This window comes from Hyla sarda, chromosome 7 (genome assembly GCF_029499605.1).
Source record: "Hyla sarda isolate aHylSar1 chromosome 7, aHylSar1.hap1, whole genome shotgun sequence".
Classification (NCBI taxonomy): domain Eukaryota; kingdom Metazoa; phylum Chordata; class Amphibia; order Anura; family Hylidae; genus Hyla; species Hyla sarda.
The window spans coordinates 14,530,328-14,543,175 of record NC_079195.1 but is presented as its reverse complement, the minus strand read 5'-3'; the positions used below and the strand labels follow the sequence as shown (position 1 = coordinate 14,543,175).

At 44.3% G+C, this 12,848-nt stretch overlaps 1 protein-coding gene across 19 annotated transcripts in view; it reads left to right on the top strand.

Annotated features, from left to right (window-relative positions):
• Positions 1 to 12,848, top strand: part of TCF7L2 (transcription factor 7 like 2) — a 304,484-nt gene that overhangs the window by 159,782 nt on the left and 131,854 nt on the right. For all 19 annotated transcript variants that reach the window (XM_056530841.1, XM_056530839.1, XM_056530842.1 and 16 more), the window contains one exon: positions 5,423 to 5,506. In XM_056530841.1, coding sequence (XP_056386816.1) covers positions 5,423 to 5,506 — 84 coding nt within the window. The remainder of the gene's footprint in view (positions 1 to 5,422; positions 5,507 to 12,848) is intronic.

The window sequence follows — 12,848 nt, the reverse complement described above, 5'->3', positions numbered from 1 at the left end:
TTTGGCAGACAATGAAGCTTTTATGTGGAGTAAGAATTACAAACTACCGCCTGTATATTATATTCCGGGCAGCGTCACTTGTGGACCTGCAGACTGCAGGCCAGACGTCTCCTGAGCACCTCCACCGCTGGAGTGACCCGCACCGCCGGGCGAAAGATTAAAATCACACCCTCCGCAGGACACCTCTCAATGGTTAATCTGCGGCTTCAATGCTGCCTGATCCCCAGCAACAGAGTCCTAAAGAAATCTCATTGATGTGAGACATGTAGGTGACTGCCTGGCCGCACACCCTGACCCGATCCCTACAGGTCCCTACCATGGAACTCACTGCTAGGATCCATGTGCTATATATAAGGACAGTGATCTGTCTGTAGGGACACATGTTATATATAGGGACAGTGATCTGTCTGTAGGGACACGTTATATATAGGGACAGTGATCTGTCTGTAGGGACACATGCAGGGACAGTGATCTCTCTGTAGGGATACATGCAGGGACAGTAATCTCTCAGTAGGGATACATGCAGGGACAGTGATCTCTCTGTAGGGATACATGCAGGGACAGTGATCTCTCTGTAGGGACACATGTTATATATGGGGACAGTGATCTGTCTGTAGGGACACATGCAGGGACAGTGATCTGTCTGTAGGGACACATGTTATATATAGGGACAGTGATCTGTCTGTAGGGACACATGTTATATATAGGGACAGTGATCTGTCTGTAGGGACACATGTTATATATAGGGACAGTGATCTGTCTGTAGGGACACATGCAGGGACAGTGATCTCTCTGTAGGGACACATGTTATATATAGGGACAGTGATCTGTCTGTAGGGACACATGTTATATATAGGGACAGTGATCTGTCTGTAGGGACACATGTTATATATAGGGACAGTGATCTGTCTGTAGGGACACATGTTATATATAGGGACAGTGATCTATCTGTAGGGACACATGTTATATATAGGGACAGTGATCTGTCTGTAGGGACACATGTTATATATAGGGACAGTGATCTGTCTGTAGGGACACATGTTATATATAGGGACAGTGATCTGTCTGTAGGGACACATGTTATATATAGGGACAGTGATCTGTCTGTAGGGACACATGTTATATATAGGGACAGTGATCTGTCTGTAGGAGCACATGTTATATATAGGGACAGTGATCTGTCTGTAGGGACACATGTTATATATAGGGACAGTGATCTGTCTGTAGGGACACATGTTATATATAGGGACAGTGATCTGTCTGTAGGGACACATGTTATATATAGGGACAGTGATCTGTCTGTAGGGACACATGTTATATATAAGGACAGTGGTCTGTCTGTAGGGACACATGTTATATATAGGGACAGTGATCTGTCTGTAGGGACACATGTTATATATAGGGACAGTGATCTGTCTGTAGGGACACATGCAGGGACAGTGATCTCTCTGTAGGGATACATGCAGGGACAGTGATCTCTCTGTAGGGATACATGCAGGGACAGTGATCTCTCTGTAGGGATACATGCAGGGACAGTGATCTCTCTGTAGGGATACATGCAGGGACACCGATCTCTCTGTAGGGATACATGCAGGGACAGTGATCTCTCTGTAGGGATACATGCAGGGACAGTGATCTCTCTGTAGGGATACATGCAGGGACAGTGATCTCTCTGTAGGGATACATGCAGGGACAGTGATCTCTCTGTAGGGATACATGCAGGGACAGTGATCTCTCTGTAGGGACACATGTTATATATAGGGACAGTGATCTGTCTGTAGGGGCACATGTTATATATAGGGACAGTGATCTGTCTGTAGGGACACATGCAGGGACAGTGATCTGTCTGTAGGGGCCGATTTTATATATAGGGACAGTAATCTCTCTGTAGGGATACATGCAGGGACAGTGATCTCTCTGTAGGGATACATGCAGGGACACTGATCTCTCTGTAGGGATACATGCAGGGACAGTAATCTCTCTGTAGGGATACATGCAGGGACAGTGATCTCTCTGTAGGGATACATGCAGGGACATTGATCTGTCTGTAGGGATACATGCAGAAACAGTGATCTGTCTGTAGGGGCCGATTTTATATATAGGGACAGTAATCTCTCTGTAGGGATACATGCAGGGACAGTGATCTCTCTGTAGGGATACATGCAGGGACACTGATCTCTCTGTAGGGATACATGCAGGGACAGTAATCTCTCTGTAGGGATACATGCAGGGACACTGATCTCTCTGTAGGGATACATGCAGGGACAGTGATCTCTGTAGGGATACATGCAGGGACAGTGATCTGTCTGTAGGGATACATGCAGGGACAGTGATCTCTGTAGGGATACATGCAGGGACATTGATCTCTCTGTAGGGATACATGCAGGGACATTGATCTCTCTGTAGGGATACATGCAGGGACATTGATCTCTCTGTAGGGATACATGCAGGGACATTGATCTCTCTGTAGGGATACATGCAGGGACAGTAATCTCTCTGTAGGGATACATGCAGGGACAGTGATCTCTCTGTAGGGATACATGCAGGGACAGTGATCTGTCTGTAGGGATACATGCAGGGACACTGATCTCTCTGTAGGGATACATGCAGGGACACCGATCTCTCTGTAGGGATACATGCAGGGACAGTGATCTCTCTGTAGGGATACATGCAGGGACAGTGATCTCTCTGTAGGGATACATGCAGGGACAGTGATCTCTCTGTAGGGATACATGCAGGGACAGTGATCTCTCTGTAGGGATACATGCAGGGACAGTGATCTCTCTGTAGGGATACATGCAGGGACAGTGATCTCTCTGTAGGGATACATGCAGGGACAGTGATCTCTCTGCAGGGACAGTGATCTCTCTGTAGGGATACATGCAGGGACATTGATCTCTCTGTAGGGGCACATGTTATATATAGGGACAGTGATCTGTCTGTAGGGACACATGCAGGGACAGTGATCTCTCTGTAGGGATACATGCAGGGACAGTGATCTCTGTAGGGATACATGCAGGGACAGTAATCTCTCTGTAGGGATACATGCAGGGACAGTGATCTCTCTGTAGGGATACATGCAGGGACAGTGATCTCTCTGTAGGGATACATGCAGGGACAGTAATCTCTCTGTAGGGATACATGCAGGGACAGTAATCTCTCTGTAGGGATACATGCAGGGACAGTGATCTCTCTGTAGGGACAGTGGTCTCTCTGTAGGGATACATGCAGGGACAGTGATCTCTCTGTAGGGACAGTGGTCTCTCTGTAGGGATACATACAGGGACAATATAATTATGTGACATCTACAAGGACACTGTCCTATAAATACTAACACGTTTTAGGATGTTGCCTTTTCTGTAATGATGAATGATGAATGGGTGTCTGTGATGATGAATGATGTATGGGTGTCTGTGATGATGAATGATGTATGGGTGTCTGTGATGATGAATGATGTATGGGTGTCTGTGATGATGAATGATGTATGGGTGTCTGTGATGATGAATGATGTATGGGTGTCTGTGATGATGAATGATGTATGGGTGTCTGTGATGATGAATGATGTATGGGTGTCTGTGATGATGAATGATGTATGGGTGTCTGTGATGATGTATGGGTGTCTGTGATGATGAATGATGAATGGGTGTCTGTGATGATGTATGGGTGTCTGTGATGATGGATGATGTATGGGTGTCTGTGATGATGGATGATGTATGGGTGTCTGTGATGATGTATGGGTGTCTGTGATGATGAATGATGAATGGGTGTCTGATGATGAATGATGTATGGGTGTCTGTGATGATGGATGATGTATGGGTGTCTGTGATGATGGATGATGTATGGGTGTCTGTGATGATGTATGGGTGTCTGTGATGATGAATGATGTATGGGTGTCTGTGATGATGAATGATGTATGGGTGTCTGTGATGATGTATGGGTGTCTGTGATGATGAATGATGTATGGGTGTCTGTGATGATGAATGATGTATGGGTGTCTGTGATGATGGATGATGTATGGGTGTCTGTGATGATGGATGATGTATGGGTGTCTGTGATGATGAATGATGTATGGGTGTCTGTGATGATGGATGATGTATGGGTGTCTGTGATGATGAATGATGTATGGGTGTCTGTGATGATGAATGATGTATGGGTGTCTGTGATGATGTATGGGTGTCTGTGATGATGGATGATGTATGGGTGTCTGTGATGATGAATGATGTATGGGTGTCTGTGATGATGAATGATGTATGGGTGTCTGTGATGATGGATGATGTATGGGTGTCTGTGATGATGAATGATGAATGGGTGTCTGTGATGATGTATGGGTGTCTGTGATGATGGATGATGTATGGGTGTCTGTGATGATGGATGATGTATGGGTGTCTGTGATGATGGATGATGTATGGGTGTCTGTGATGATGTATGGGTGTCTGTGATGATGGATGATGTATGGGTGTCTGTGATGATGAATGATGTATGGGTGTCTGTGATGATGTATGGGTGTCTGTGATGATGGATGATGTATGGGTGTCTGTGATGATGAATGATGTATGGGTGTCTGTGATGATGTATGGGTGTCTGTGATGATGAATGATGAATGGGTGTCTGTGATGATGTATGGGTGTCTGTGATGATGGATGATGTATGGGTGTCTGTGATGATGGATGATGTATGGGTGTCTGTGATGATGTATGGGTGTCTGTGATGATGAATGATGAATGGGTGTCTGATGATGAATGATGTATGGGTGTCTGTGATGATGGATGATGTATGGGTGTCTGTGATGATGGATGATGTATGGGTGTCTGTGATGATGTATGGGTGTCTGTGATGATGTATGGGTGTCTGTGATGATGAATGATGTATGGGTGTCTGTGATGATGAATGATGTATGGGTGTCTGTGATGATGTATGGGTGTCTGTGATGATGGATGATGTATGGGTGTCTGTGATGATGAATGATGTATGGGTGTCTGTGATGATGAATGATGTATGGGTGTCTGTGATGATGAATGATGTATGGGTGTCTGTGATGATGTATGGGTGTCTGTGATGATGGATGATGTATGGGTGTCTGTGATGATGAATGATGTATGGGTGTCTGTGATGATGAATGATGTATGGGTGTCTGTGATGATGTATGGGTGTCTGTGATGATGAATGATGTATGGGTGTCTGTGATGATGTATGGGTGTCTGTGATGATGGATGATGTATGGGTGTCTGTGATGATGGATGATGTATGGGTGTCTGTGATGATGGATGATGTATGGGTGTCTGTGATGATGAGAGGTGACGGTGGTCTCTCTACTTTGAGTGCTGGTTGTTCCCGGGGATTCTGGGAGTTCTTCTCACTATATTGTCTTTACATTGTATCCTGTACCTTATTCTGATGTTTCTCTTCTCTTTCTCTTTTCCAGTATTTGCAGATGAAATGGCCCCTCTTGGATGTGCAGAGTCGACAAGCAATGAAGGACGCCAGGTCCCCATCTCCAGGTCACATCGTAAGTCACCATCATCTTCATCAGTCTCTTCTCTGTGTGAGGAGATAATTGTGTTGGTTCATAGAGATCTTCAGAGGTCGCCATCTGTACGTGTAACAATACAGCATGGAGTCATGTATGATGTAAGCAGATCCCCCGTGTGATGTCATCATTAAAGGGAATCTCCCGCCGCCACCTGTTATTTCACCAGTGACCTCCTTTATAGAGTATGATGGCTTCTGTCTTTACATAGAAGAAGCCAAACTGTGGCAAACTACAACTCCCAGCATGCCCAGACCCTAGAAACGTAGCGGAGTGTTTTGTATCATATTGTATCCTAAGGTGGCTATACACCATAGATCAGTGGTCTTCAACCTGCGGACCTCCAGATGTTGCAAAACCACAACTCCCAGCATGCCCGGACAGCCGTTGGCTGTCCGGGCATGCTGAGAGTTGTAGTTTTGCAACATCTGGAGGTCCGCAGGTTGAAGACCACTGCCATAGATGAACATTGATTGAATGTTCCGATTTCACTGATCCCAGGCGACAGTCTAATACAGTGTTTCCCCAACCAATGTGGCTCCAGCTGTTGCAAAACTACAACTCCCTGCATGCCTGGACAGCCTTTGTCTCTCCGGGCATGCTGAGAATTGTAGTTTTGCAACAGCTGGAGGCACAGTAGTTGGGAAACATTGCCTTAGATTAACCATGGTTGAATGTTCCAATTTCGGGGAGGCCGTCCGTTCGTCTAATACAGTGTTCCCCAACCAGTGTGCCTCCAGCTGTTGCAAAACTACAACTCCCTGCATGCCCGGACAGCCTTTGTCTGTCCATACATGCTGGGAGTTGTAGTTTTGCAACAGCTGGAGGCACCCTGGTTGGGAAACACTGCCTCAGATAAACACTTGTTGAACGTTTTCCGTCGAGTTCTGTCGACCATCTAATACAGTGTTACCCTACCAATGTGCCTCCAGCTCTTTCAAAGCTGCTGGCATGCTGGGAGTTGTAGTTTTGCAAAAACTGAATGTCCACTAATTGGGAAACACTACCTTAGATTAACATTGGTTGAACAATTCGATTTTGTCGACCATTTAATACAGTGTTGCCTCCAGCTGTTGCAAAACTACAACTCCCAGCATGACCGGACAGCCCTTTGTCTGTCCAGGCATGCTGGGAGTTGTAGTTTTCTAACAAGTGGAGGCACACTGGTTAAGAAACACTGCCTCTGATGAAAGTTGGTTAAACCTTCCGATTTCAATGACCCTGTCGACCATCGAATACAGTGTTCCCCAACCAGCGGGCCTCCAGCAGTTGCTGGACGGCTGTCCGGGCATGCTGGAAGTTGTAGTTTTGCAAAGGCTGGAGGCACACTGGTTTGGATTAAAACACTGTCTTAGATTGCTGACTTCTGCAACACAGTGCGGATTATAGTGTATCCTCTTTGCAGCCGTTTCCATCATCTTTTGTGCCTTATCTAGTTTCTAGTCAGCCCTGTCATGCTGGGAGTTGTAGTTTTGCAAAGGCTGGAGGCACACTGGTTTGGATTAAAACACTGTCTCAGATTGCTGACTTCTGCAGCACAGTGCGGATTATAGTCTATCCTCTTTGCAGCCGTTTCCATCATCTTTTGTGCCTTATCTAGTTTCTAGTCAGCCCTGTCATGCTGGGAGTTGTAGTTTTTCAACATAAAACAATTGAGCCTTACAATTCGTGGGAAAATACTATATTGGGGAGCCATAATGGAATAGACGTGGGGGGTTTGTTTCTTATTCCGTTTTGACACATTTTGGCGTATAAAGTCCGGGCGCGTTTCATAGACAACATCGCTATTTATCCAGCTGCCAGGACTGGGAGTAGAGGGTATGAGGTGCTTGTTAAGTCTTAGCCTGATCGACCATTTAATAGTGTTCCCCAACCAGTGTGCCTCCAGCTGTTTCAAAACATCAACTCCCATTATGGCAGCCTTTGTCTATCCAGGCATGCTGGGAGATGTAGTTTTGCAACAAGTGGAGGCAGACTGGTTAAGAAACATTGATGAAAATTACCCTGTCTGCCGTCTAATACAGTGTTCTCCAACCAGCGTGCCTCCAGCTGTTGCAAAACTACAACTCCAAGCATGCCCGGACAGCCAACGGCTGTCCGGGCATGCTGGGAGTTGTAGTTTTGTAAAAGCTGGAGGCACACTGGTTTGGATAAAAACACTGTCTTAGATTGAGGACTTTTGCAGTACTGTGCGGATTATATGTATGCTCTTTGCATTTATTTCCAGCATCCTGGTGCCTTGTTTAGTTTCTAGTCAGCCTGGCCATGCTGGGAGTTGTAGTTTTGCAAAAGCTGGAGGCACACTGGTTTGGATAAAAACACTGTCTTAGATTGATGACTTTTGCAGTACTGTGCGGATTATATGTATGCTCTTTGCATTTATTTCCAGCATCCTGGTGCCTTGTTTAGTTTCTAGTCAGCCTGGCCATGCTGGGAGTTGTAGTTTTGCAAAAGCTGGAGGCACACTGGTTTGGATAAAAACTCTGTCTTAGATTGATGACTTTTGCAGTACTGTGCGGATTATATGTATGCTCTTTGCATTTGTTTCCAGCATCCTGGTGCCTTGTTTAGTTTCTAGTCAGCCTGGCCATGCTGGGAGTTGTAGTTTTGCAATAGCTGGAGGTCCACAGTTTGAAGACATAAAGAATTGAGCCTGACAACTCGTGGGAAAATACTATATCGGGGATCCATAATGGAATAGGGGGGGGGTTGTTATTCCGTTTGACACATTTTGGCATCTATCGTAGACAACATCGCTATTTATCCAGCAGCCACGACTGAGGAGCAGAGGGTACGAGGTACTTGTTATGTCTTAGCCGGAGATTGGGGCGGGGGCATTACTGCTTGTCTACCGGTGTTTTTGTTTCGGCTTGACCCCTATTGTTGGGTGCGGGGGGCTGCGCCGTTATGCCCCTCACAAGTCATTACCTTGTGCTCGCTCCCCCACTGCCAAGTGGGTTTTATACATGAGATGCAGAGGAAAAGAATGACCCCATTATAATGCAAATCTGCTGCTGGCCAAATATCTCCGCAGCAGGTGATCGGATACTAAACCTGAAGGAACACAAGCTCGTTCTTGTTAGAAAATTTTCCCATAAAGGCGACGGCCTTCACTACAAACACCATCCATAATTAAGTGGTAATGACTGTCGGTGCGGGCATTTCCTGCCTTTTTAATGACCAGCTTCGGGGGCCCCGTGGACCGAGGAGACCGCGCCAATCATTAAAAATGTTGCCTGCAAAAATCCAAGTCACATCCTCTCCAGCCGATCCCGCAGATCTAGAACCCCTCGCTCCGCCGGAGGACGAGCGTCTTTTTATTTTTATTTTTGAAGGTTTCTCCGACGGACCTTGGGCAATTTCGAACGCGTTAGCGCTTCTGACATTGAAATAATTGCAATAAGGCGCCGTAATTACCGAGCCGCCCGCAGCCGGAGAGACGCAGCGAGAGAGAGAGAGAGAGATCGCCACGGCGCCCCCAAGGTGCGGAGCTGACTGGTGAGGCGGCGGGGTCCGTGGGGTCAGCCTGCGCGTTCTCATTATTCTTCCGCTTAAGGTGGAGGGGGAAATCGGGATGCAGGAATTGTGAGAGTCCAGCGCCGGCCTGCCGCTTTGCTGGTGCGATGGCCACTAGATGTAGAAACGGCAGTCCTAGTGGCCATGATCAGTAGTGCGGCTTGTGATTGGATTGTTCAAGAGGAGCTGTGGTGCAACATGTTACCGTAGAAAGTCATCGGTTCTAGTGGATGGAGACGCATTGACATCTAATTCGTCAGTCTAGAGAGATATTTACTGTATATGATGTGTAATTTATATTCTCATGGAAGGTTTTCCCAGTGTATAAGAGCATCTCTATATATGTAAGACATCTTAGGCACTAAATATAAAGACAGTCATGGCCATAAATGTTGGCACCCCTGAAATTTTTCAAGAAAATGAATTATTTCTCACAGGAAAGGATTGCAGTGACACATGTTTTGCTATACACATGTTTATTCCCTTTGTGTGTATTGGAACTAAACCAAAAAAGGAGGAAAAAAACCAAATTGGACATAATGTCACCAAACTCCAAAAATGCGCTGGACAAAATTATTGGCCCCTTAACTTAATATTTGGTCGCACACCCTTTGGGAAAAATAACTGAAATCAGTGTCTTCCTATAAGCATCAATAAGCTTCTTACACCTCTCAGCCAGAATGTTGGACCACTCTGCCTTTACAAACTGCTCCAGGTCTCTTATTGGAAGGCGCCTTTTCCCAACAGTAATTATAAGATCTCTCCACAGGTGATCAATGGGATTTAGATCTGGACTCATTGCTGACACTTCAGAACTCTCCAGCGCTTTGTTGTCATCCATTTCTGGGGCTTTTTGACGTATGTTTGGGGTCATTGTCCTGCTGGAAGACCCAAGATCTCGGACGCAAACCCAGCTTTCTGACACTGGGCTGTACAGTGCGACCCAAAATCCATTGGTAATCCTCAGATTTCACGATGTCTTGTATACATTCAAGGCCCCCAGTGCCAGAGGCAGCAAAACAACCTCAAAATATAATTGAATCTGTGACGCTTTGGTCACCACATACGACCATTTTCAAGCATGCTTGAAAATGGTCGCATGTGGCGACCGAAATGTCGCAGTTTGGATTGAATAAAATAATCCTATTTTTCACCTGAACCTGGGTGCTGCATAGATAGATAGATAGATAGATAGATTGCACGGTTCGGTCCTGACCTCAGGTTGGAGACAATGGCCCTGATTGGGTTTATTAGTGTGGATGTTGTTTTAGACTTGTATGTTTCCTCTCTATTTACTATGGGGATTCACAGATTAGAAAAGTTGTATCCAGATTTTTGGTGGTAATTTCCAGCCATTTGCTCACAGGATTTTGTGTAAATTCTATAGTAAATAGATTGGGTTGTGAGGACACATTACACCACACAGTCTGGGCACAAACTGACAAAAGCAGGTTGGGTTTACAATAGAAAATCAGGGCCAGAGTCCTTGTAAGCATGGTACTTGTATGAGACTATATAAGTATGAGCTTAGAGGATAGTATTATAGCAGTTATATTCTTGTATATAGGGGCAATATTATAGTAGTTGTATTCTTGTATATAGGAGCAGTATTATAGTAGTTATATTCTTGTATATAGGAGCAGTATTATAGTAGTTATATTCTTGTATATAGGGGGCAGTATTATAGTAGTTATATTGTTGTATATAGGAGGCAGTATTATAGTAGTTATATTCTTGTATATAGGAGGCAGTATTATAGTAGTTATAGTCTTGTATATAGTAGCAGTATTATAGTAGTTATATTCTTGTATGTAGGAGCAGTATTATAGTAGTTATATTCTTGTATATAGGAGCAGTATTATAGTAGTTATATTCTTGTATATAGGAGCAGTATTATAGTAGTTGTATTCTTGTATATAGGAGCAGTATTATAGTAGTTATATTCTTGTATATAGGAGCAGTATTATAGTAGTTATATTCTTGTTTATAGGGGCAGTATTATAGTAGTTATATTCTTGTATATAGGAGCAGTATTATAGTAGTTATATTCTTGTATATAGGAGCAGTATTATAGTAGTTATATTCTTGTATATAGGAGCAGTATTATAGTAGTTATATTCTTGTATATAGGAGCAGTATTATAGTAGTTATATTCTTGTATATAGGGGCAGTATTATTGTAGTTATATTCTTGTATATAGGAGCAGTATTATAGTAGTTATATTCTTGGATTGATCGACACCATATAAAAGTTTCACAGCAACAGATGAGGAAATCATAAGGAAGTGTCTTCTCGCTCACAGTGCCAGTGACATGCTTGTATCTGTTCTGTTGACTTTGTGAACTTGTACATTTTGTTATCTTAATATTGTTTTTTATTTATTTAACACAACCTCCATTTAGAGATCTTACTTTTAGCATCTGGTATTTTGCAAGAAATGACAGACAATGTGGGTTTATTGTGCCGCTACAGTCTTGCAGGTTGCTATTGAACACCTGTGTTAGCAATAAATATAAAGTCAGTGGCTGAAATCTGCCACTAGGGGCATTGTTCTCTGAATAGATGTTATGGAACGTACATGAGTGTAATATGGGTCTTGATACATAGTATCAGTTGAGTTGGGCTTTGATACTTTCATGGTCCTGACAGCTCCTCTCCTCACCTCCCGAGCTGCCCCTGGCTCTGCCTGCACACCGCCTCCCCAAGCAGCCGGCTCCTTTTATTTTTGGCCCGGCGGCCCAGCGTATAAATCAGATGGCACTTCTGCTTCTGCTATTAGTTTTTGGCAGCGTAGGGAACGAAGCTTTACTTAAATCCCCGGCAATAGTAATAAATTAAGAGTTTAACATGAATGAGCGTGCTGACACACGGAGGAAAAAAAACAACATTTACAGTTCTTCTAAGTGTGCGAGATCTGGAGCACAATAGTGCGAGCCGCTCTCTCCCCGCGCCGGATCCGATGGCCGATAATGGCCACCTCACACGTCCCCTTCTGTGTCTTGCACAGAGGCGGTCTGATTGACTTACGGCTGCGGTTAATGTGGGTTCTTGCAATTTGCATCTTTCTCCAGTCTTCACCTCTCTTACCTTGTTTTATTTTGTGCCGTAAATCTTAAGGTAGCCAAGACTTTTTGGATAAATACTTCTTTACTAGACTGACTAAAAATAGTTTTTTTTATTGGAGACCACACAGGTCAATTTTTAGGTTTCTGCTTTAGATGGTCTGTTATGTATCTGTGTTCTGTGGGTGTCATAAGTTAGGGGTTTCTTCACTTGGGACCCCCCCCCCCCTCTAAAAAAAATTGTGCAATTTTGGGCCATAACCTTAGGGAACCATGAGAACCATATGTGGCATTGACATCATTGTCATGTTTCCAACCCAGTGTGTCTCAAGCTGTGGCAAAACTACAACTCCCAACATGGTTAGACAGCCTAAGGCTGTCCGGGCATGTTGGGAGTTGTAGTTTTGCAACTTGCTTGTTCAGTCCCAAAACAGATCATGGTCAGTCGCTCCCATACAGAAAGAGGAAATGTCCTAGATCAATTTTCCTTATATTATTCACAGCATGCTCGGACAGCTGTTGGCCATAGTTTTGCAGCAGCTGGAAAGCAACTGTCCTAGATGGCTATTCCCTTTATGACAGAAGAATACATTGTGCAATCTGCTTGTTCCAAAGGATTAAACATATTAAAAGTTGCGGGACGATTGGGAGAATTAATGAGCATTTATACAGGATGATGATCATGTAAAATATCATTCATGCAGCAACCCATGTTCGACTGAATTCTGTTGATTCTGACGATT